This window comes from Pseudomyrmex gracilis, unplaced genomic scaffold, assembly GCF_002006095.1.
Source record: "Pseudomyrmex gracilis isolate BER0280 unplaced genomic scaffold, ASM200609v1 scaffold_3, whole genome shotgun sequence".
Classification (NCBI taxonomy): domain Eukaryota; kingdom Metazoa; phylum Arthropoda; class Insecta; order Hymenoptera; family Formicidae; genus Pseudomyrmex; species Pseudomyrmex gracilis.
The window spans coordinates 163,045-189,518 of NW_018020587.1; the positions used below are offsets into that span (position 1 = coordinate 163,045).

At 32.6% G+C, this 26,474-nt stretch overlaps 2 protein-coding genes across 9 annotated transcripts; one reads left to right on the top strand and one right to left on the bottom strand.

Annotated features, from left to right (window-relative positions):
* The first annotated feature begins 362 nt into the window (after positions 1–362).
* LOC109854955 (A-kinase anchor protein 9-like) lies at positions 363–16,888 on the top strand. 8 transcript variants are annotated; one of them, XM_020428612.1, is made up of 19 exons: positions 363–676; positions 1,736–1,861; positions 1,963–2,211; positions 2,402–2,572; positions 2,905–3,240; positions 3,707–5,371; positions 5,506–5,997; positions 6,620–6,754; positions 6,999–7,276; positions 7,757–8,430; positions 8,575–8,702; positions 9,668–9,724; positions 10,479–10,646; positions 11,218–11,277; positions 11,832–12,146; positions 12,222–14,992; positions 15,147–15,927; positions 16,047–16,420; positions 16,500–16,888. In XM_020428612.1, exons 1-19 carry the CDS (start codon positions 614–616, stop codon positions 16,624–16,626), a joined length of 8,970 nt encoding a protein of 2,989 aa, XP_020284201.1. In that variant the 5' UTR covers positions 363–613; the 3' UTR covers positions 16,627–16,888. The 8 variants fall into 8 exon arrangements, with proteins under 8 accessions (XP_020284201.1, XP_020284219.1, XP_020284211.1 ...); XM_020428630.1 differs by having other exon boundaries at positions 11,221–11,277; XM_020428622.1 differs by having other exon boundaries at positions 9,671–9,724.
* A 1,055-nt stretch (positions 16,889–17,943) lies between these two features.
* Positions 17,944–25,896, bottom strand: LOC109855540 (2-phosphoxylose phosphatase 1). The gene is made up of 4 exons (XM_020429925.1): positions 23,139–25,896; positions 21,891–22,058; positions 20,897–21,462; positions 17,944–19,628 (listed from the first exon to the last, which is right to left on the bottom strand). Exons 1-4 carry the CDS (start codon positions 23,248–23,250, stop codon positions 18,909–18,911), a joined length of 1,566 nt encoding a protein of 521 aa, XP_020285514.1. The 5' UTR covers positions 23,251–25,896; the 3' UTR covers positions 17,944–18,908.
* Between the last annotated feature and the right edge of the window lie 578 nt (positions 25,897–26,474).

Here is a 26,474-nt window from a genome sequence, read left to right on the forward strand (position 1 = left end):
TTCTCGCTTGTGTGCGTATCCTCACCACGTCGGTGTTCCTCACAGCACGGAATGGAACCATGTCCACGAAAAGTGATTACACATTCTCTTATGGCCGTGGTCGCTCTCATTCTTCTCTCTGGTTCATTAGACGTCACTTTGAGTTATGCACGTCCATTAGATGTATGTCGTCTATACGTCATGGGTTTTGCATGGGTAGTTTCAAAAACCTAACCTAACAGCTTGAGATAATATCATCGACTGTTGTAAAAGTTGTAATGATTATTACCGACTCGATAATGAGCTTTTCAATTAAATTTCTAAATTTTTTTTCGCTCTGTTGGCACGACTGACGCGCGACCGTTTTAGACCAACCGTTTTCATTGAACGTTTTACGTGTTAACTCCAACCACTTTTCGTGTTTGTAGTTTTATTAAATAAATTAATTAATATTTGCAACGAACCAATATAAATAAGAGTCGCATGATAATCAATAGCTGCAACAGCTGATGTAGTATAACAGAGTGTAATATTACCTTTGAAATGTAATGAATTACAGACTGAGCGAGTGGTTAAACATATATGTATTTAGCTTTGCGTCCTTTATATACATTGATCATCAAGATTTATCAGAATGAGCACGTCACAGGACGAAGACGAGCGTAGAAAACGTTCGCTGCAAGCTGGTAGAGAGATAGTAAGTATTTCCTTTTTTCTACTTATGATAATCATTTCTATTTTGTATCCTTGTAACATATTTGAAAATCACTTTTTTTATTTTCTATTATTAATATTGTTCTCTCTACATTTCTTATAGTATAATAAGACTAAAGAAGTAAGCTACTGATAAAATAAAGAAATAATATATAATCAATGATACATGAAATCCTAGAATATTTCTTGATTTTTTAATTTTTGAGTCATTTTAACATACACATTTGAAAAAACAATGAGGCAACAGAATAAAAAACACAACATATATTTATATATACAGCAGGTATTGATTCACCAGAGGGCTGGTATGTTTTCCTCAAAACATCTTATACATTTGAAATCTTATATATTTGATGTTTAAAACTTATAAATATGTAAATATAACTTGTACGTATAATAAACATCTTACATAAAGTTATTATGCAGATTCAGAACTAATATATTGGTTGCCAGTTTTCTAAGGGTTAGAGTCAATAGTCTTATAATAGATAATAAATGTTTGCTTTGAACTATTACAAATATACTAGTAAAAAAAATATGTATATATATTAATAAGAGGCAGTAGATGGAAGATTAGCAAAAAATATGTTGAAAAAATTTGATTCTTTTCAATATATTTGTTACAAAAAAAAAAAAACATAAGCAAATAAAACAAGGACTAGATACATAGATTAGGAAGAGAATCACTAATTAATATCCTTTGTGATTGACCAGTTAAAAATGACCATGTTGCTATACATTGTATTCCTGGTTATGCTATTTCATTGCCCATAGTTTTTATTAATATGCTAATGATTATAAAAATTAAAAGATTAAAACATCTTTGTATTTAATGCCCTTGAGTATTTATAATTTTTTTAGCCATACATTTGATAATAGAGTATTGTTCTCTTTAGTCTTAACACACTATTTAATTTACTATCTTAAGATTTTTACTATAATCTTAATTTGAGAAAACATTGTAAAATTTCTTTTAAATTGACAAATGTTTGTTTTAATAAATCAATAAAGTATAATAATGAAAATTTTAATTTTTTTGCAGTTGGAGCAATATAAGGCAAGTCGGTTCAATAAAAGCAAAACCAAAGCCACAAGCGAACATATGGAACCACAGTCTGACAACGAATCGTTTAGTAATGAAAAATCTATATTGCATACAGAATCTGGTGTAAGAATAAGATAAATATTCTTTGTTAGAATATTTATAATTACTTTATCACATATTTGAATTAATAATAGTTTTACTCTTTTATTTATTTTTTATATTAGACAAATGAAAGTATATTTTCAAGAGATGTAACACACAGCAGTGTTAGTATAAGTGAAGGAGATTTGGAAGGATTAGCAGGTCGAGTTGCAGAATTAGAAGAATTACTGCAGGGAAAAGAAGCTGTAGTTGGAGCTTTAAATGCAGAAATAGATCATTTGCGAGCTGAGACATCATCTCCAAACTCATCACATAGTCAGAGTAGCAGTACAAAAGATGGAAAAGAGATTACATTCTTATATCATACAAAAGTATGTGACATCTAAAAATTACCTTATAGTATATACAACTTAATTTTATTACTTTTTATTAATATAATATAGCGTAAAATTATTATTTTAATAATATAAATATATATGTGTGTATATATAACAAACACTGCAAACATAATCTCTATATAAATTTAGAATAATACATCATGTTTTTACAAATATGAAACAGCTGCAAGAATTTGAAAAAGCAGTAAATCAACGTGACACTCTAATAGAGCACTTGACAACATCTTTAGAACAAGCATTATCTGCCAGAGATGCTGTCACAGCACAACTTAATGCTTTGAATATTGAAAAGTTGACCAATCCTGTGGTAGATAATATGAACTTGCAGCAAAAGGCAAGTAGCATACTTCATACAACATTTCGCAATTGTTATATATTGTAACCTTGCTACATATGTGTAACTGTGCTATATATGTGGATAAAATGAATAAATTTAACTATTATAAGATGACAGACGATATGTACTAGGCTTTAATTAATTAAAAAATGTAAATATAAAAAAATTATCAAATATAGTGAAATAAGTGAAATATTAAAAGAAAGGGAAGAATAGGAAATAGTGAGAGCAAATCACAGAATCAGTACGCTAAAAAGTCCCAGTTAGAAATGAAGATAAACGTCAAAAATCGCTTTAATCTTACATAAATAATTCTCTGAATATTTTAGATTGAAATTTTGGAAACGACAATGAGTGACCAAGAGGCAGTGATCCATCGTTTAAATGCACACTTGACAGATATTCGTAAGCATGTACAAACACTGGAGATGGAAAGAGAAACACGAAATGCAGAAATCAATGATTACAAAATGCAGATAAATAATCTTAATGAGCAGATCCGTTATGGAGCTGCCGAGAAGAATTTAAACATTGATGAAACTTTGAAGCAACAGAAGCAATATGAAGCACGTGTTGATAAAATCAAACAGGACATGGAACATATTTTAAACAAATTCACCACTGTAACGAATGCGAATGCGATACGTCATCAGCAAGAGTTAAAGGTAAGGCTTTTTATTAGAATATAAATTTTTTATCATTTTCTCTACGTATAGATGCGATCGGGATCGTTGCGATCGCAAAGTAAAATCTACTCTATATTTTTTCAAAAAAAATATAAAAATTTTAACATGTGTGAACGTACATGTGTGTAGAGTTGTTTTCTTGTAATTCAGAAACTTCTATACTAGAATATACTAAAATATTCTAGTAAAAAATAATGTAAGAAAATAGAGAATAGAAGAATGATACATAAAAATTACTATTCTATTTTATATTTAATATTAAAAAAACAAAAACAAACATGAAACATTAATATCTAATTTAAAAAAAATAAAATAAAGAATAAAGAAATGAAGCATAAACAATATCTATTTTTTGTCTTAGTTGTGCATTTTCGAATCATTAGAATGATCGTTTCACTAAAAGTTCTCTGCACTGATATTACACTTTTATGATATATGATTACAGGATTTAGCTTTAAAAAACGAAACTGAAATCGCGAATACAAAAGCCAAGTATGAAGAATGTATAAAAGCACTGAAGGACGAAAATAAAATGTTAGCCGATCGTTTGAACAAGGAATTGCCAGACTTGGAAAGCAAGCATGCCAAAGAATTGTCTGTCTTTCAAACGCAATTGGCTCACTATAAGAAAACAGTCGAGGCATTGAAACTTGAATTAATGAATCACGCCGAAGCGCAAAAGATTGCTCAATCTGAAGTTCAATTGTACAAATCAAAACTCGACGAAGTGAGATTTGAAGCAGAAAACGAGCAACGCATGCAAAGTTTACAGTTTCAAAAAGAAAAAGAATTATTGAACGAGCAAATCAGATTGCATAAAATTCAATTAGAAGACATTACGTCGAAGCATATCACAACGATGAGTATCTTGGAATCTAAAGAGAGCATCGAGCGTTCACTGGAACAAGCTCTATCAAACGCTGCTGTGTTGAAGCAGGAGAACGATGTTTTGAAATTTAAACTTGACGATTTGTCGTGCAGATATTCCACTGCGCAGTCGATAATCGAAAATAGTCAAATGCACGAAAGGACTCTAAGTGGTAGAGTGGTCGAACTAGAGAGATCTTTGACGCGGTTTGACGCTACGAGTGTCAGCACGGTTAGTGAGCTGGGTGACACTATGTACAAAACATTCGATGAGGAAGATGTGAAGAAACAATTAATAAAGCAAAGACTTGAGGAAAAAACAGAGATGGAAAAGTTGTTGGTTGAGAAAATTCACGTACTTGAAGATGATTTGTTCAAAGCAAAAGCCGAACTAGAACAGGCTGACTTTGCCAAGGAAGCTTATGAGAAACAATTAAAAGACATGAAGAATATGTGCGACAAATTGCAACAGGAGGCTGCTTCGGTCAATGCTTCCATTCAAGGACATTCAGAGAGCCTCTCAATGCACATTGAGAGCGATTCAGTGCAAAAACTAAAAGAACAACAGAAAGAAATCGAAAGTCTGAAGCTGTTAGTTGAACAGAAAGAAACGGAGAACGCGAGTTGTAAAAAAGACTTGGTTGAAATGACGGAAAAGACGAAGAAACTAGAAGCACAATGTGAACAATTAAAAGATGGTTTGGCTCAGGCGTGGGCTCAATGCGCTGAATTTGAAGAAAAATTGAATCAAAGTATAGCGATGAGCGAAAGCAGTAAAATTAATGTGTCTCTGAATAGTACAACTTCGTCAAAACTTAAAACAAACGAAAGTTGGGATGACAGTGCATCTGATCAAAATTCAATGTATAAGAAGAAAGCTGCGCAGTCGAATAACAGTTATGTGAAGAATGACAGCGAAAACTTGTACAAAGAGTTACAGCAAATTATGGAAGGCGAGTCGAGCTTAGATGAGGTCAAGTTCAAGTTACATCGCTATTATACATTGTGCGAGAAAGTGGCAACAGAAAAAGCGCAACTTTTAGCAGGAATAGTTATTTCACAACAACAACAACAGGAGACCAAAGACTTACTAAGATCTTCGAACAGCTTACGAATGGAAAAAGAACTATTGAGTCAGAGAATTGAGAACATAGTGAGTCGATATAAAGAAGAACTAGAATCCGTTAAAGCAGACTCTGCTAAAGAAATCAAAAGACTTCATATATTGCTACAAAATATCAAGGTAAATTATTTTTTTAATTTTTGTTTAATATTTTTCTCAGAATTTTTGTGTTATATTACTTTTTAAGGTCTAATAACATTTTTTGCGATTACACTTTGTCTTTTTGTAAATTTATATAATTTTTTATATTCTAGGATGGCGATGCAAACTTGAACGATCTAAGAACTGAGCTCGAGACACATCATGCTAAAGAAATGGAAGAACTGAGAACATACTTTGAGAGGAAGTGCTTGCAAATGGAAAAACAATATTCAGAGGAAATTTTTAGCCAACAATCGAAACGTATTTCCGATAATGACAGTGAAACTGAAGAGTTGACTGATGATCTTTATTTTGGTGGTGCTGGTGATTGCTTAAACGTATCCAACTCACGAGCAGCAACGCCTGGTGCGATCGAAGAATCTCTAAAAATTTTAGATGTTGAAAATCAAGCACATCTCGAATCAGAATTCGAAAGTAGTATCGAAGTGTTGCGACAGGAATTGGAACACAAAATCAAAGAAATACAAAATATAAAAGCTGATCATGAAAAAGCAATCAAAAAGCAAAAAGAATTTTACGAGTGTCAAATTCGCGATATGGAAGCAAAACTAGAACGCTCATTAGCTGTTTCTACCGTTCATCAGGTAAGACAAACCATTCGCCTTATCATGATATTGCTTTATTAACTGTGCTGATGAGAGTGAGATTTCTGTCTTTTAATAGCTATTAGAGAAAGATAGAATGCTTCTTTATTTGAAAAATTTAAATTATTTCAAAATAAAGCTAAATCACATTTAAATTGCAAGAATGTTATTTATTTGACTTAACACATCTTGGCTTGGTTTGTAAATGTTTTCGTTAAATTTAGTCTCTATATTGTGGATTTACCCTCACGAATTTCTCTTTATTGTTAGTATTGCTTAAATTGTTCAAGTTTTAAGGAATTTATATAAATATGCCGCTTATATTGCTTTTTTAAAGTTATTTTTTGCAAAACAATTTGTAGTAGATTTTGTTTTGTATGAATTTTCAGAGAGAGAGTATTAAAATAGATGATGCATGATAATGCAGTATACGGATTATTTGTCATTCTTTTGTCTCTCTGATCTTTTTTGTTTCATTTTAATAGGTACATTTTTTGTATGAGATTGTAGTAACTAAAAAATAAATTTGTATTTCATAGTCTTATAAAAAATAATTGTCTATTAATATGCAAATTTTCTTGTGACTAACATATTGTCGTGTGACTTCATGTTTTGCATGTAGCATTGTCAAACAGAATGGGAAGCATTGGAGAATGGTGAATTGTCGAGTTTGCGTGATGCGTATAATCATCAACTCGAAGAACAGATTGCGCTAGCTAAACAAGATATTGTCAACGCACTTCAAGAGCAATTTCAGGTAGATTTGCATTATATGCAATCAAGCTGATTTTAAGAATGAAATATAAATGAGATAAAATTACACATGTCTCGCAATTACATTCTTAAAGAAAAAAACGTATGCTCTTTGTTTGTTATATGTATATTTTCAAGACAGAAATATTCTTTATGTTATATGTATATTATCACATTTGATTCATATAATTTCTCTCAATATATTCAATAACTTGTTAGATGATTATTGAGTGTTCTCTGATTCGCAGGCATTATTAGAGTCAGACAAAGAAGAAAATTGGCCACTCGAGTTGTTGGAATTACGAGATAAATTTACAAGCAACGCTAAGCAAGAAATCCAAGAATTAAAAAAAATGCATTGCGCTGAATTAGCTCGTCTGAAAGATGAACATAATAGTGTTGTAGCGCAAATATTTGAACAACATAAAAAAGAAATCAACAATCTTAAAACAAATATTGAGAATGTAGATAATAAACAGGAAACTAACTATGTCAGATCTTCAGACAAAAGCATCGTAGTTGAAAGGTAATTTATTATTAAACATTATAGTTTACTAGGCTATATAACTTTAAAAACAAAAAAATGATCGAAATAAGGTTCTGATGAATTTTTAATTAAGAGAAATAAGAAAACATTTAACAGTTGAAATCATCAAAAACTATCAGAGCTGTATTTCGATTATTTGTTTAAATTCACGCTTTTTGAAAAAAGCGTTATTTCGTAAATATTTTATATTGAACATTGCGAGAAATATCATTAAGTTCTTTGGCAGCCAACTATTAAGCGACTGCATCGAATGCGGGAAATTCGGGCTTGACTTTTCTAGTCAAGATGTTTTTTTCGCAACAGGTTTTTTTCCTTTTTTAAATTAAATTTAAGGCTCAAAGGAGAGATTTTTTTATACGAGATGCAAACTAAACATCCACTGTAGTTTTTCAAATTAATACTAATTTAAATCTATGTGGTTTGCCAATATATATTTATTATATATTTTATTTTTATTAGAGATAATTTGTACAAATTATGCATAAAACTCAAGAATTTTCTTGGAGAATTACTTAACTACTTTTCGGACTGCGAAGAAGAAGTTAACAACACACTGATCAATGAAGTTTTGAAAAAACAACTAACAGAATCCGTTTGCTGTGAAGGAGATTTAAACAAAACTGATAATGCCATTGTATCTGAAGTACCACAAAAGGATTTTTCCGATCAAACAAAGCAACTGATCAAACGAGTCCATTTTGTACCACAATCTAGCAAAATAACTTCCATTGTTAACAGCGACGACAGAACGCTGCAAAGCTTAATAGATGAAGATGTAGATGAGATACTGAAAAAAGAGCTGAAGACTTGTTTGAGACGCTTAAAGACAGATAACATGCGAATTCTTAATCTTTCGTTAACAGACGGCGAAAAAAAAACTGCATCGCCATCAAAGGAATCTTTTTTAGATGAAAAAAGTAATGAAGAGCTTTCTTTGAAATTAAGCCACGCTGAAGCATTGATAATAGGCTATCAAGAAAAGACAGAACAGCTAAAATTGCATATTTTAGAACTGCAGCAAAAATTGATTGATGCAGAAAACAAAAAAGAAATTATTACTGAAGGATATGGCGAAAGTGACCTTTCTAGAGGCGACGTTGCATTACAAGACTTGTCGCAATTACAAGAAAAAGGTAAATATTTATCTAATTGTATTATATAAATACACACACACAGATATATATATATATACATATACATACATACATACATATAGAAAAATATATGTAATTTCTGTAATAATTTTTATACTTGGATTATTCTTATGTAACTTGCAGCTAGACACGTATTATCAAACGGCGGTGGCGATACGTCTTATTTACTGCAATTAATTGAAGAACTATGCAGGCAGAATGATAAGCTTGTAGATGACGCTAAAAGAGAAAGAGAAGATTTACAACAACAGGTAAACTCATATGTCAATTTTGCTTGAAATGTATCAATTGCATGATCTCTAATTATTCTATTATATATGGTATGCCAGCACAGTGATGAATATTGCGGTGTATACGGTGTTTCGTTGAGAACAAACTTGTTTTTATAGTTTATTCAGTCTATATTTCTGTATTTTGATGAGCTTCGGCATTTATATTATTATATAACGTATGTGTTTTTTTTTAATTGTATAGCAAAAGTTGTTAACACAAACATTTTGTCATTTATATTGCACGTTATTTACACTATGCAATTATGAAATAGTTGATGTTTTTATTATAAAGTTTTTATTTTTTTAAGTATATTATAAGATTATATAAAAAAATCACGCTTCGGTATGTACACTATATGTAGAGTGTCACAAGAAACCCGAATAATTAGAGTTTTTATTCTTCTGGAATCCTAGATTTTCTGTTTCTTAGGTAGATCGTTAAATATTTTCTATATTCTTTTTTTATATTCTTGTAGATCTGCAAAATTGTAAATCTTTACGCATAGAAATCTTGGCGTTTGAAAGTTGGGTTTACTTTTCTATAGTTGTATTCTTCTCTTTAAAAGTTAAAGATTTAATAATTATTTGCAAATAAACGTTATATAGTTAGTATTTATTTTTCTTTGCACTTTTTGTACAAAATATTTCCTTTAATAATCAATATTATAATTGTATAAATATAATTTTCAGTTAGATAAGAAAGAATAAGTTAGAGAGCAGTACATATACACAGCAATGACATATTAAAAAATACTTGGCTCTCATGACCGTTTAAATTTCGCGTTGTTAGTTTGAAACTTAAGATCCTAAACTCTTAAAAATACTTTTTATTAATGAAAACTATAATTCGATTTTAATTCTTCAATAAAAAGAATCCAAAACAAAAGTGCATAGCTCTGCGATGCAGATTTAAGAGATTGATTGGCGTTCTGTTGTCTTGCCAGCAGGTATCTTTAGAACCTACTCCTACCCCATACATTCACAGGGTTTGCTGCAAAAAGGTAAATTAAAGAGTTACTAATATTGTGTATAAAACGCTGTCCGTAAGTTAAATTGCTTATATTAATAAACGTAACATTTCATCGCCAGTAGAAATGCGAACAAATCTTTAATTGAAATATTTTTCTATTTATATAATACATATGTGTATGCGCGCGCGTCTATTTATTATTACATTTGATAGTTTGCTGTGTGCATGATGTTGAAATTAAATTGTTGCCTTGCATGATATGTTTTATCGGAATTTATTGGGATTCTACTATTTTTCTATTTTTTCTGTTAAATTGTCGTCAGTTTATATGCATTTCCTCAAAAGAATTTTGGATATTTTATCTCCTCTCTAATTCTATTAACATTCTTTCATATTGAATAACACTGTAGTTTTGAGAAGCGTTTAGAAGTTTTTTTAAATATCTAAAGTTTTGGAACAGTATATTAATTGTTTTTCTTTTTCATTTTGCAAAAACTTGTTGTCAGTTCAGATGTTAAAGTGTGTTCTTTAATTAAACAAAAATACTAATTAAAGTATGTATAATAAAGTATACTTAGTATATAAATATATCATAGAGTATTGTATCTGCATACTCATTGTATTATATATATATATATATATATATATATATATATATAACATTTATTTGTTTGCACTTGTAAGTCATATAGTTTAAATAATACTATAAATTTAACAGAGTTTAAAATTTTATTTTTTTAGTTTTATTTAACTATATTTCTAACTAGTGTGTTAAATTTGTTTAGATCGAAGCAGCGGACAAGCAGTTGCGAGCGACTCGTCGATTCCTGGATGAACAAGCGAGTGAACGCGAAATGGAACGAGATGAAGCCGCTAAACAAATTCGCTTTTTGCAAGGGCAACTGAAGGAACGCGAGCGCGAGAAAGAAAGAGACATGCGTATTAGTTCAGAGGTAACATTTTATTGAAAATACTATCAATATTTTATTGAAATAATTTTTTTGTTGTTTTATAAATGTGACGAACTTTTTGTTAAATACGAACACAATGATATGCTTCTTGTTATCACTCGCTAACTAACTTTAGAATATGTTGTCTAGAGCAGTATGTTTTAGTACAGCAGTTACTACACTAACCGGGAGATTTCAGTGAAATGGCATAATAATTGCCATCTATAATATTTAACTACAGATTTGTATGGCTCATGTAATAAATCTTTTAATCTTGGGTTTAAAAACTATCGAGAAAAAGGATCATTTGCTTGTGTAAAACATTTTAAAATATTACATACATTACTAGGTGTTTTTATTTTGATCAGCAAAGAGAGGAATCTCAATTTCCAATTAATTTATTCCGAAAACATAATGATAAAACTCGAATATAAATTGTAAAACTAAAAGTAATATTATTTTATATTTCACACTTTATATAATATATTGGCATCAATTAGTGTCACTCACCACTACTAATAGTAATAACACATTTTTCTGCACTCTGGTTTGGGTTTTCTGCTTGCGCACAAAGCAGTCTGAGCCTGAAACAACAGACATCCGTGAGCTTCAAACAACTGACACCATTGCAGCTGTGAGTGAGATTGTATATTTAATTTGACTGTTTTTACTTTTTGTACAATTCTTTTTGTGATATATGTATAGTGAGTAAAAAAATATTTTTATTAAATTGTTATCTAATGTATTGCGTATTTTTTGTTTACATATCATGATTTGGTTAATAGAGAAACAAAATGTACTCACTGCATTTAAATAAATTTATTTTGAATAAAAATACAAGTGAAAACACTTAAGAGAATAAAAGTGTAATGAAAAAGTTCAGACTAATTCAGTTAATAGAAGTTTGTTTTTTGTTTACTTTGTATATTAATTTTATTGAATACTTTATTTTATATATTTAACAATTATGTAGTTCATCTCCTTGTTATCATTAATTAATTATTATTCTTTTTTCTTTTTTTTACTCACTGTATATTAGTGTAAAATTATCATAAAGAAATATATATATATACTATGGTCTGGATGCTTCACATATTGGATCACGCTTGACTGTGGAATTGTAGGTGATATCTTGAAAAATCGATGCATTGATAATTTACACATATACATATATAATTTATGATTTAGGTGGAGGCTCTCGAGTCTCAGATGAGAGAGATGTCATCATTAATGTCCGATACAGAAGCAAAGAAATCAGAAAAAGAGAGTGAATTAAAGGTGGCAGTGGATAAAATATGGCTTTTACGAGATATTATTGCTGATTTAGAACAACAGTTGCAAGCTAAAACTGAAAAGGAGGAGTCGTTGCAAATACAAATTAGCCAGCTGGAAACTGTGATAACTGCGCAGACAAAGAATCAGCAAGAATTAGTTCAAGAACTAGATACTATCAAGTCCGGTAGCGAGAGTAGACATCTGAATGAACAGATTAATCATTTACAAGTAAGTGTCAGGTGAATGAATTTATAAATAAATAATACATAGACATTGGTTACAAGATAATTTTTTATGTTTTAGGAAGAACTGAACAAGCACAAGTTAAGTTCGGAACACTTCAATGTTAATTCGTCCGTTTTGAAGCAGATGAAGACAGAACTTCATGAGATGCAAAATCATTTAGACAAAAGAATTCGAGAATTAGAATCTGCACACATGTGCGCTTCGAATCTGAGCTTGAGTCAGCCGAGTGAAGACGTCTCGATCAGAGAACAAATCGACGCAGCAAGGTGTCTTACTCCAGACGATCCGTTCTCGCCACCTATGCTACCGCTAGACCAGGTGCTCAAGTTAAAAGACAAAATGCTGAAGCATGCACGAGCGGAAGATGTAGCCTTTAAGAGAATCAAAGATCTAGAGATGCAGTTGCAAGCAATAAAGAATCAAAATGAGGAATTATTGGCGGAACAAGAAATTCTACATCAAACGGCATCCGAACAATTGTTCCAAATCGAAGCGATGCGTGGTCGGTTGGAACAACACAAGCAAAGCGCTCCGTTTGCTCAAAAACAAGCAACATCTCGATTGGAGTTGCAGTTGCATGAAGCAACTACAAAATATCACTCTTTGGAACAAATCATTACAAACAAAGAAATTGAGATAAAGGAATTGAAAACTCAGCTTGAAAGGGCTAATCAAATGTTGGCAGAGAAAGAAACGGAAATGGAGAATCTTGTGGAATTGGAAAACAGCGCGTTGCAAAATCTGAAAGATCAGTTGAAGCTCATCCAGGAAGAAAAAAAAGTATTGCAAATGAAGCTTGGAATGCAAGAACATACTCAACTGGAATTGCCACAACTAATCGATACCATGTTAGCTGACAAAAACGAAGAGATTGACCATCTGAAGGAGCAGCTATCAAAAAAGGAAAGTCAGTTGAATGCCTATTCATCGCTCGTGTTAGACGACGTGCAATTGGGAGAATTAATAACAAAACAAACGGAGGCAAAAAATAGCGCGCGTACGTTGAGCGATATTCTCTCTATTCATTCCGAATGTGAAGAACCCGAAGCCATTCGTACAACTAACACAACGCAGATGACATCACACAACATCTCCAGTTTCAGATTACCAACGATAAAAAATACATTAAATACGAACAGTCTGAACACTGTCGAAACGGCTTTATTCGATGCAAACAAAATTGACACAGAAGTCCCACCATTAGATTTGGATTCGCACAGTCCCAGTAACGGTATTCATCACTCGGAAATAGATTTGCATCGTAGTGAATCGAAATTGTCGTCTTCTAAAAATAATGAAAATATCAGTGACGATTCTCATCGAACTGAAGAACTGCTTAATGATAAGCTAAAGGAAATTGAGAACAAGTATGAGTTGGAGTTAACTTCCTTACAGAATCAATATCAAAACTTGCAAGACGAATTCAAGGAAACAGTTGAAAACTTAATGCAAGATAAGAACTTCTACAAGAGCCAATATGAACTGGCTCTTGTATCAGAGAGTAAAATCAAGAAAGATCTGGAGGAAGTAGAAAACATTCTAAAGTTAAAAGAAATTGAACTCGATGATTATAAAGACAGAATCCAGGTGAACGAGAAGATTATTACCGAGTTGAATTCAGAGAATACGAAGCTGAAGAGAGAAGTAGAAATCAGAGAAAAGGATCAGATGAAGAAGAGTTCGTTATTACACGAGAGCGTGCAGGAACTGCAAAGATTCAAGGAACTTGTACTGGAGAAAGATATCGCATTAGAGACTTTGCAGACTCGCAATATTGAAATAGAAAATGAAAATAAACAATTATACGATTTCAAGACGAAGGTTTACTCGCGGGATCGTGAAATCATCGACATGCAAGACGAGATCCTGCGACTAAGAGACGGTCTGAACAATCGGGATCAAGTAATTTGTAAACTAGAAGAGATGGCGAGACAGACGAGTGACATTCAATCGGGAGCTTCGTCACCGTTATCTTCTAGCAACAAAGATCAAGAAATTCATCATCTGCAAGAGTTCCTAAAGGAGAAAGACAAAGTGATCAGACAGATGAGCGATGACAGCAAGAGTCTTCATCGAGCATTGGAGACCATTCAGAACAAAATGAAGGAATCGGGTAATGTGGTGGAGTTAAGAAGAAAATTGAAGGATGAGCGAAAACTGAACGAGGAATTAAGGGAAATGGTGCAGAGGTTGCAGAAAGAATTAGAGTTAAAGGATGTGTCTGCGCAACGCTCACAGGATGATAGTGATATCGAAGATATGGTCCAACGAGAATTAAATCTTTCCGCTAGACTAGATAAGCAACTTATGCAGGTTATTAAAACCGATTCGGGAGAAGTCACGGGAGGAAGAGAAGAGCATCGGATGAGATTAAATGAGATTCGTGATGACAACGAAGTACTGAGAAGACTGATGGATGAGCTAGAAATCGAACGAGACATCATGAAGAACAAGATCGTTGAGTACGAAAATCGTATCTTGCAACTGAAATCGGATTTGACAGAGAACATGAACAAGATAGTCAAGCTCGACAACGAACTCGCCTCAGAAAAAAACACGGTAAAGTACTTGAGGATGCAGATAGAGCAGCATCGTCAGATGACAGAAGCGGGACGTAGTCAGGATACCGAATTAATCGAATTCCTTCAGAAAAAGTTGAAAGATTCTCTCGAAAACGAGGAAAAGCTTCGTAATGATCTGACGTCGATGAGACAGCAACATATTAACCTGGATTCACAATTACTATCCATGAGAAAATTGATAGAAGCTCAAGCTGAAAACGCTAGTAAAAACTTATCGAACTTTGTTGCGCAAGATAAGTCAGAGAGGTAAGCGCGTTTGCCTTATTTAACGTTTATCTTTTTGCATTGTAAGAAACTTATTTTACAAAGAAATAACTTATTTTACAAGAATTGAAATTTATGTCAATAAGTAATTTTTTGAATTTTAATTTCTTTCTGCTTTTTTTTTCAATATTTTAAGTGAAAATACCGAAGAAGGACGTGAGAACATTGCAGAATTAAAAGAAACTATTAAAAGATTAGAGAACAAGATAAGTAAATACGAGAAACAATTAGAAATTGCGGACGAAGAACGGGAAAGTTTGATCAGCAGTTTAGAGTTAGCCAATGGAATGAAGGAAATCTTAGAGACGAATCTGCGAAGGACTGAAGAGGAGTTGAAAGCGCGTGAGGTGGAATTCGATTATCTGCAGAAACAAATAAAGATGATGAAAGATACTGAAAATAAGAAACAAGAGCAACGAGACGCTGAAGTAGTTGAGGTCAAAAATCTGCATAAGGAGATTAGCACTGCCCGAGATACCAGAACAGATTTGGAGACTGACATCAGTCTTACAAAGCAGGAATTTAAAAAGTATTCAGAACGAGAACTAAAGTTTTCGCGCGCAATAGAATCTTTGAAAGAAAGAGTAGCGGAACTCAATAAAGAACTGACAGTTTCGAAAGAAAAGGAAAGAAAAATGATAGAGTTAATTGAAAATCTGCAGACAAGAAGATTAAAAGGAGAAGAAGATATGAGAATGTTAAGTGCTAGAGATATCTCGAGTGTCATGCAGAAAAACAAAGAATTAATTGAGAAAATTGAAAAATACGGTGTCGAGAAAAATAATCTTGAAGATAAACTTGGTAGAATGCTACACGATAGGGACTTATTGATGCATCGTGTAAAGCAGCTTGAAGGACAGTTGATGAAACTAAAGACTACACAAATTTCAAGCCAACAGACAGTTTCTTTCGAAAGGGTATATTATGATTATGATAACTAAACTTTTCAATGCGATTTAAAGTTTTTTCTTGCGTAGTTTAATGAATTCTTTTAACTGTTTTGTGATAAGGGTGTACATTTTATTTTGCTTTCTAGTTGCAAACTTTTTATGGCAAATATTTACGTGTGGATAGCAGAAGAAGAGCATTGGCGTATCAGAAGAAGTATTTACTGTGCATCGTCGGTAGTTATCAGTATTGTGAAGAGAATACACTATGGGTGCTCGCACAATTGACTCGAGATCAACGTTCTTACACGCGGCAGTCGCGTAGTAAAAAAGTGCGCTTTAGAATTGTCGTATTCACGATAATTAGTATACGAAGGATGAAATGGTTGATTCAACGTTGGCGAACAGGAAAACGCGCCGGTGCTAACGCTATCATGGGTAGTATCGAACAATTAATCGATTTGTCGCCTATCAGAAATACAGCATCAAATCATTCTCCACCTGTCAGAGAAAGAACATTGAAGTAAGTACGTGCGATTACTAAATTGTTATTCTATATCATGCAATATAAAGAAAAATCAATAAATAACAACAAATTGTAGTTTTAGTGGAGGTAATGAGGGACGGAGCAGTTTTATGGAACAGTATTATCCAGAACTAAGAAATTCTCAAGATATATGCGATTCCGTTATGCCGGAGTCTGGCTCTAGTCATTATATCCCGGAATAACAGTATCTGTATACTTTTAGTATCTGTAAAAGTTTAACTGTACAGTGTTAGTATTACGAATATCGCATAATTGTTTGAACGATGCATAGTATAAATCGTGTTTTTTAAACTGACTTAGTAAATTCCGTAGATAATTTTTAAGTTTTTTAAACACTAGAGAACACGTAACATTGATTGGTCTTTTTATCTGTGAACTTTCTAAATTTTTTAAAATATATTGAAAAAATCAAGTTTTTATTTGCGTTTTATATAGATATTTATAATTTTTTTTTTTTTTTAATTTATTTATTTTATAGAAGTTGCGAATATATGAGTTTTGTTTTTTCTTAGATTTATACATGTATCTTTATCATTTTTTGTGTGTCAAAAACAATCGTATTACATATTCTTTCCTGTTTAACAAACACGTTCTGTGTTTTGTACTAAATTGCTGCAGTCGTCGATGAACGATATGCATGGGATTTCTATTTTCGTTCGACTGCACGAACGGTTTACGTCACATTAATCCTTAATGATTAATGAAGAAAATGTGAAGCTCGTCAGCTCGACCGGAAATAATTAAAACTGGGCATTTACGCGGACCTAATAGATTGCTGACTTTTTATACTATTAATGTTATCTCGCTATATGTGAGACTGGTTTGACCTCTTATTGATCATGATGACGTAGTTTTGAAGTGTCATATACAAAATTGTAAAGCGTTATATACCAGATGTCATTAATAAGTGAGAAAGTGAAATGTGTGCATGTAAGATAGGTTTCAATATTGTAAATTACACAAAAATCAATTGTTACCAAAATAAAAGCACTCTGAAAACAAAAATTATAAACGTTAAATCAGATTGCTTTTAATATTGCGTAAGTTATATATGTATTGTAAGGTAGTATAAATATGTGAATCTGCGTGCCTTTGTGCGTCTAAAAGCGCATTTATTATTTATTTATCAATAGACAAAAAAGTCATAAGGCTTTTTATATATCTCGATTTGCATTTAATGTGAACATTTTCTGAAAATTCTATAATAAAAAAAATCTTTTAATATGTGCAATTTACTATTGCTTCTTGAATATTGTAACTTGTAAGTATACAAACCACAACATGAACAAATTGATTATAGATTCTTCAAGTTGAATGAATTTTTATAAAATATAATGAATAATGAAGTTTATTTTATCGTGAATGATATGTGTATCTCTTTGTAGTAATAATTAGGAAGAAAATATGCAATAGCATTTTGTACGTATGTATATTTATTGAATACTATGATATGTATTTACATATGTACAATAGTGTGTGATAAAATATATAATAATCGACTAATCGGTTTATTATATATAGTGCTCTATCGTTTCTTGATTTATTTAAAAAGATACGTTAATTTAAAAGTTTAGAAATGTAATCTATAAAGAGATAAGGCTTGCTTCGTGTTAAAATGCCAACTTATGCACTTGTTGTTTAGATTTTTTTAATTTTTGGATAATTTTATGGTTTCTGATATGTGTGCGTTGATATAGCGAAATGTGAAAAATCTGAGCCGCAAATATCTCATTGAATATGGTAAACAGATAGTTTCACATATGATCGTTGTAATAGCAGACTAAAAGTAGAATACTTTCCTGTATTTTTTTTCTTTTTTTTTTGTTTTAAGGCAAAAAACTGCATTTCTGTCATGCATAATATAAGAAAAATTTAGTAGGAAAATTTCTTAAAGGATTTCTTTAGTTATGATGTGTCTTTTCACAATATATTCTTTTATATAATATTCATAATTACTTTCACAGCGACTTATTACCTTATTTATAATGCGTATAATGCAAGTCGAAATGTTTGATCCGTTTAAATATGTAGACTTGTTTTTCTATCAAAATAATATGTATATATAGATGAATTAAAAAGAACTGAGATAAGAATTTATTTTGATGAGAACACGAACGCTTCTATAGACTATCTAACTCTTTCCATATCTTTTTATAGGGCTCTTTTATTCATCAATTTATATTCCTAGACGGATCCATTTCGGATTAAGGAAAGATTAATTCCCGATCTAAAATTAAATCATCAGTTAATTTTTTTCTTTATGTAATATATATATAGTTAAATAGTACGTGCTTCTGTATATAGTATATTAAGAGTGAAAATGGATTAAAAAGAAATATTCAAAAACCGTTGAAACCTCTTATAATTCTAACTTTGAAGGTAAATTTTCTATTACAAAAAGATGATCTTCTCTCAATTCCTTTTAACTCGTCGATTTCTGCAGAATCCTTTGAATTGATTAATTTCAACGGATCTTGTGATTCGAACAGGCATCTTTAAAATTCGTCGCGTTGAACGGCACGAAATAATCATCATGCAGTTGTCTGACAATGTTCTCTATCGGACACAGTTTGATGCTTTTTTTTCCTGTCTGTTCATCGCCAAAATAGCTATTGGCATTTCTGCAGAACGGAATTCTCGGCGTGACGTCCCGGCCGTTGGCGACAACGCGGAAATAGAAGTCGCTGGCGAGGCGATTGTCGTTCCGCGAATTGATCTTATAGATCTCGATGATGAGTCGGGAAGCGTAATATGTCGCCACATCCGGCACGATGCCGAACGCCGTGGCGAGATACTCCAGGGACTTGTCGTGGCCGGAGTAAAGAGCAATCTTCGGCCGGGCTTCAGAGATGACGCGCAACATAAAGTTAACGATACTGCGTAGCATCCCGTAAGCCTTTAGCAACCCGTATTTATTGTGACTGTTGCTCTTGGCGATCTGTTTGGATTGCCAGTCTGTATAAGCGAAGAGCCCGGTTACATGTTCGCTTTTCACGCATATTCGCTGCGAGTCGAGTTCTGCACATGGTAGCGGAGCACCGTGGCATACGTATGTCAACAGCGCGTCCCTCAGCGTGTTTGGATCGCACGTTTGCGCCTGATCCGGAAGTTCAAACACGGCGCTCGCTGCCTGTCTGATTAGCTCACCGATGGCCGGATGAGATTTCAGATGATTCGAGGTCTCCTGGAAAAAGATAACAATGCTATGTTAGCGAGACATTGTCGATTTTGTTATAAACAAATCATAATAACAAATATAAATTTAGAATCATTATTGATCTTTTTCTATCTTTTAACGTGCCAAATTGAAAAGTAAAAACTGCATCACGAAAAATAGATTTGCTCGAGCGGAAAGAGAAAATTAACGACTTCTATATATTAATGAGTTTTTGTGCTGACTTGTATAGTTTTTACAAACGTCAAAAATTGCAATTAATTTGTGATTTTATATAACTTCAGCAGAGTAGTAAGATATGTATATTGTCTGAATAAATTTTATAATGTACTCACATCTCTCGAGACTATTTCTCAGTTTTTTCAATAAGAAAAAAAAAACTATAATTAAAATATATTGCACATAAAAGAAAATTGAAAAAGATAAAGAAAGAGAAAAAAAGAAATAGAATGATCGCCGAATTAGTAAGTTTGCACGCTTAATGTAACCCGTTTATAAAGCGGAACAAAAGAAGTGTTATTTTTTTGTTAGTTAAAAACTGTAATTATATCCTCTTTAACATTTATCTTATGTGGTACGTTGCCACATGCCGCGTGTACGAACGCGTGAAGACAAGACTTATTTTCGTCGCAAGAATTATTATCGCTCGCGAATATTTTATTCAGATAACACGCTGAAAAATTCAGCATCACGCCTGGCAGTCTAGAATGACCTACATAATTTTATTGGATTTCCTGAGAAAATAAGGAGAAGAGCGCGATGTTGATGCAGATTATTTAACATGTTTCCGAGAAACTGAAATAGGATTTCATTAAAACTTCCTTATAGCTAAGAGACAGGAATATGACGAAAAATACATGTTATTTTATTGGATCTTTCTTAATAAGAACGAAAGAGCAATATTAATGCAAATTTATTTTATATGTGTATATATATACATGTATATGTATATACATATATAAGGATGCAGCAATGTGAGAAAAAAATTTCGAAAATATATAAATTAAAATTTATTTGCATAATTATTTATTAAAAAATTATATATCTTTAAAATTCTTATAAAATTATATGTCTTTAAAATTCTCATAAAATACTCATTTTATTATACTATTACAATTTTACTTTTTATAGTATACTGAGATTTTACATACATATATAGATATTTTACGAGTGCAATGATTTATCATTTCTTTGTAAAAATATGTACGAGCTGTTCGCCGTATATTATTTATATTCATATTATTTATATTCACATAATTAAAGTCTGCGCGTATTACCTTCAAATGCTGCTTCAAGAATTTTTCCGTCGCAGGACAGGCGCATTCGTTATTGCAGAATGTGTAACTTTGGCTTTCCTGCAGACTGATCCTCACCAAGTTCTGAAAACCGTCGTTCTCAAAAAATGCGTAGAGCAAAGCGATCACGCTTTGCACAGTCCTGCGGTAGGATGTGCTATAAACAATGACATCTTTGTTGTAGGTGGTGCCGTTGCCGAGATTAAGCTTGTGATAATACGCGTTTCTCAGGAGAATCCCGGTTTTCAACAGCTGCAGGACGCCGAGCGTGGTCAACTGACCGATTTTACAGTCGCGTGTGTTTGTCGGTAGTATAGGCATACCGTGAAACGGACCCAGAAATTGAGCCCACGCAGTTCTCGAGTAGCTGGATACATTTTGTACTAAATTGACATAATTCTCGTACATGGTTTCCAACTCTGTAGCACCGCCGAAATCACCGCCACAGTTTACGCTGCTTATGTTTCGTATATGAGTTAGAGGTCCTCTGTCTCCGTGGCGGATGAAGATTAGGATGCCGCCCAGTGTCAAGTTGCCCTCGACTTTTCCTATTTTGACGAAAACACACAGCGCATAGAGCCATATATATAGTATAATTGGTTATTTTGAGAAAAAAAAAAGAATAATTTATACATAATAGGTTTCTCACTTTTTTAAATAAGATTATAAATAACGTATTTAATCTTCAGCGTATGTTTTTTGTTATTAATTAACATCATAACTGTATGTATGTTTGCGATCAACTATATATATATTTATGTATTATCTATTACAATTGTGCGATTATCCTGTCTGCAAAAGAACTTACTAATGTGATTTAGGCACACTGTGATATTGACATATTTAATGATATAATTTCTATTTATTGTTGCCTCTCGCGCGCGTAAAAGTAATTATTGTACAATAAAATATTTCCTATTTTGAAACAAACAAACACACGTAAAATTGTAAATATGAACATAATTGCAAAACATACCTTCGGCTTCTGCGGTTATCTCGTGCGGCAAATTACAAAACCGAAAGATCTTCTTTGTCTTTGCGTCAGACTTTAAATTTCTTGGAAATTCTCGAAGTGACAAATCATTATTTAAGATTCTCGTTTGTATAGAAGTTCTCTCATCTACGCCGATATATTTGTACATACCTATATAATAAAAAAATTATTTATAAATCTCTTACTTGTCAAATAGATAAGAGTTGTATATTTTGATAAAATTTTCTACATTATTGCATGTATATTTTATAATTATTATATCCGACAATAATTTAAAAAATAAGTATCTATTTTAATATATTTAACGTAATAAATTTTTAATCTAACAAAAGATTTTGTCAGTTTAGAAACCTAACTTATATCTAAAATTGTTTAAAAAAAGAACATAAAACGCTTTATTACTTTTCATTATAAAAATAATTGAAATTCTATCACAAGTATGAAATTAGTCCTTATGGATTTGTGTCGATGAATCTCTTTCTATAGCCGATTGCGTTGTCAAAGCAATTGCACTGAAAAAACAGTTTTGTTGAGATTACCAAATTTTGGTAATCTCAACCAACATTTAGTTTCCAGAACACTTTATTTGGTTTAATTTAACAAATTTTTGTTATCTCAACAAAACTGTTTTTTCAGTGTGATTATTTCCTTTATTTTATGAGAAAAAAAAATCAAAATAGTCACTAATTTGATAACACATGATGACGTTCATCTATCTAATTCTTTATTGGAAAACTAGCGTTCTATTTATATACTTCTGTTATTAAATCTAAGATAGTGTAACATGTGACACACACAAGCGTTCGATTGATTATCGATGACAAATATCCTTTATATGTAGAGAAAATCCTCTATATGTAGAATAAACATTAAGAAACAAAATATGGTGGTATTGATATTGAATTATTTCCAAATTTGTAATAATGTATTGACAATCGAGTATAAAATATAAATTATTTCCTGCAATGTGTTTGCAAAATTTTATCTAATTTTAATAAGCTCAATTTTTTGTACTATTAAAACGATAAGACATATCTTATGTTAATTTGTACTTTTTTATGTTATAAATAAACATAAATTAAATTATTTTTGCTTAGCATTTCTCCGAATTATCATAAAAATTGTATTGATTTTTTTTATAAGTTTTGGTCTTTCTTTTCTATGCAGAAACATAAAACTCATTCATCGCAGCAGTCAGCACAAAATGAGCGATCACGAGGTTTCGTTTACCAGCGACCAGCAGGAAGATCCATACGCTCAGAATTACGTAGCAGTAGAACGCTCGGTGCTGATGGGACAACATCGCGAGCATTCCTCGGCGCTCGAGCAGCAGCTGCGACATCGTCGTATTCCGGGCCCCGTGGGACCGATTCGCAGAACAGAGAAGAGCGACAGTTGTTAGACTTGTCTTCAAGACGATGACGACGACGACGACGACGATGACGAAGACTACGCGCGACAACGCGGCGAGGACGCGACTGGATTTCCGTCCCGCTCGAAGCCGATCGAAGCTGCATCTTCTTCTTCAAACGTCCATCGACCACGCTTTCCGCATATTTGTCGGCGGTCTGGCGACGCACCTGCTTGCGTGCCTGATTCGTGTAACTGCGACAACCGCAAACCGAGTTGCCAAAGAGGAATCGCTGCCGACTTGGCTGCACATTCGCTCGAGATGGAACTGCCGGCCTGTATCCTGACATGGCGATAACGGAGGGTGGTGGGTTTCTTCTCGGGCGCAGGCGCCAATACTCGCAATCACCCTCCACTCTGAAGAGTCGGCTAAAGTTCTCCGCGACGCGAGGCTACAGAGAGGCTTTCCCGTAACGTTTATCGACCTTCCTTTATCTGCGCGGCAATCAAACGAAGAGCGCGATCAGCAAAAGCCGGTCGCGGTTATATCCCGCTTTCTGTTGAAAAAGCTATTTCTCGTCTCTCACGTAGCGAGATATTAAAAATAGATCTGCGGATATATATATATATAGTAATGAGCTTTCTCTGACAATTACTGATCGATCCTCAGCGAGAAACGAGAGTGACTGACGGATTATTCGGCATTCTGCATCTGACCGACTTTTACGGAAGCGCGCAAGTTGAATGTTTTTTGGATGTGTGTGTATGTGCATATCTCTCTCTTTTAATATATAAAATCCGCGCTGATTCGATGTGAGTCACAGCAAATTTATTTTGTAACTTTTTTTTGCCAATTATTCTGCGAAACTTGCAATCTTAGCTATTACTTGAGACAAAACTTGCACAGAATAATAAAAAAGATAAAATCTGCATAATTTCTACAAAAATATGAGAACTAAACAATTACACATCGAACTTTTAAGTATAGTAAAGAATATTTCTGACATTTCAATTCTAAACCCACACAAAACAAAACCATTAGATATCTCATGGAGTTGTGTTGACGTCTAATGGACATCTAATGGAATTCTAGTTCTGTGCGGGAAGATGTATATAATTCTATTTTCAATAAACAGGCACAACAGCCGCGATCACATATCACAAGAATTGTAATCATATGTGTCCGTTAGCTCTGATTAGTTTAGCTTTCGTAATTAACCAGTTTCTGAGTACCTCTAATTGACGTTAATTACAATTCAAGCGAGATTCCGTAGCATCCGCATTTTAACATCGGCGATTGAACTCACCACGATTACATTATTCGATTTGATCGCAAGTTGGAACTCCAACAAGTGTTATCAAGCAAATAATCATGAAAAGCAAGGTTCGACGATGAGACGCAACGGCGAGGAAAGCGGATGCTGATGTCACCGGCACGGCTTTGCACTCTCGGCCCAGTCAATAAATATATTCCGTTTAAGACTGATGGTTAGATTGTCCCGCAGTTGATGGTTAGTCTCGAGTTCTCATATCAGAACAGTTGTCGCGCTCGAGTTATATCGCATCGGCGCGATTGCACGCGAGTAATCATGCCTGTCTACACTAACACCGTCGCGTCGCACCGTCGGCGACTGTCATTGGTAATTGAACGCCCTCGCGACATTGTAAACTTAAACGGTCTCCAGACGAGTAATATTTTTTGTTAATAAGAGTCCTACTGTAAAAATGACGTATTTTATAGTAAAGAGATAATAAGAAAATATCTTAAATAACTACATCGGAAACTGATCAAAAAACAGACACTAGGATTTACATTATAAAGACACTTTGTTCATTAACTAACATGTAAATGTGTGTATAGTTAGAGACGATTAAACATGTAATTATAAATTGTCTAATATAATTGTTAAATCGCTCCAATAGCTGCCTTGGCATTGAAATGATCGCCAATTCTCTTAGTTTAGATCTCTTAGTATTTCTAACGCCAACAACTGATGGTAAGAGAACATCCGGTAGTGATATAATATATCGCGTGCATTATCGCAAAGACTAAACTTTAACAAGCTGTACATCAGCCACTGTGCGACATTTCTAGACGCATATAACATGTCGCCGTACTCATCTTATCATCTTATTATCAATCACATTTTTACTTTGTATCGCTTGTTATGTTTGAAATATTTGAACAGACTTTGAAGTTTATAATCATTGTATAATTATTCTATTATTGCTCAATCGCGCAATTAAAACATATTTTTTTTATCAGTCTGACATTTTCGAGAGTCGTCTGCGCAAGCATAAGCGATCCCTCTCGTTATCATTATCATTATCATCTACCCGCGTGCCTGATCTCGTAGCCTTGGCAAGATCATTGCCACCGTTACGATTGTACGGATTGTCATTGCGGTAATGATAACGAGCACCTCCGTTACGGGATGCTCTGTACAATCAAGATCTTCGGATTCCTAACGCACTTGCTGCATAGGCTGTTCGATTGACAATATAATTATCGAGCATTGCAAATCAAATTATAATTTGCTCTTTTTTCACAATACAATAATTAAAGCTATATTTATTATGCGACATTTCTATATGTTAAGTTCTATATGTGCAAAAGTTGTCTATAAAAAAACACGAGTCTTTGTCTTCTACATTATTGTTTATAGATACATAATATTATAATAATTAATACTAATATATTTTCACAGTATACTTTGTTTTTGTTTTACATACTAATTGTAAAATTACGAGTTATAAAATTATTAGTCACTCAGAAATTCTATCTAAGAGAAAAATATAAATATTTAAATAAATATATAGTATATTACCAGCTTACAGCTTTAATATAATAAGATTACAATTTTATTCATAATCGATAGATGTTTACTTTTATTGAAATGACTGATTGTGAAATATAAGTAAACGAAAGCAAGTGCGTCTGAAACTAAATTAGACTATGATAAAAATCAAATTATTTTTTCAAGGTTGTAGCCATAAAGATTTTTTATTAAAAAGAAATTACGTGCTTTGCATAGCACAACATCTTGGTAAACTTATTCTTTAGACTTTGTCTAACATATTGATAAGTCGTGCGGCGTAAAAGAAGAAAAAGATTTGGTATGTAGTATAACCTGTTTCGAAACCATTATTTTGTCCATCTTATACACGAGGGATGAATTTTTTACCTGCACAGGTATGAGATTCAAAGACGCACAA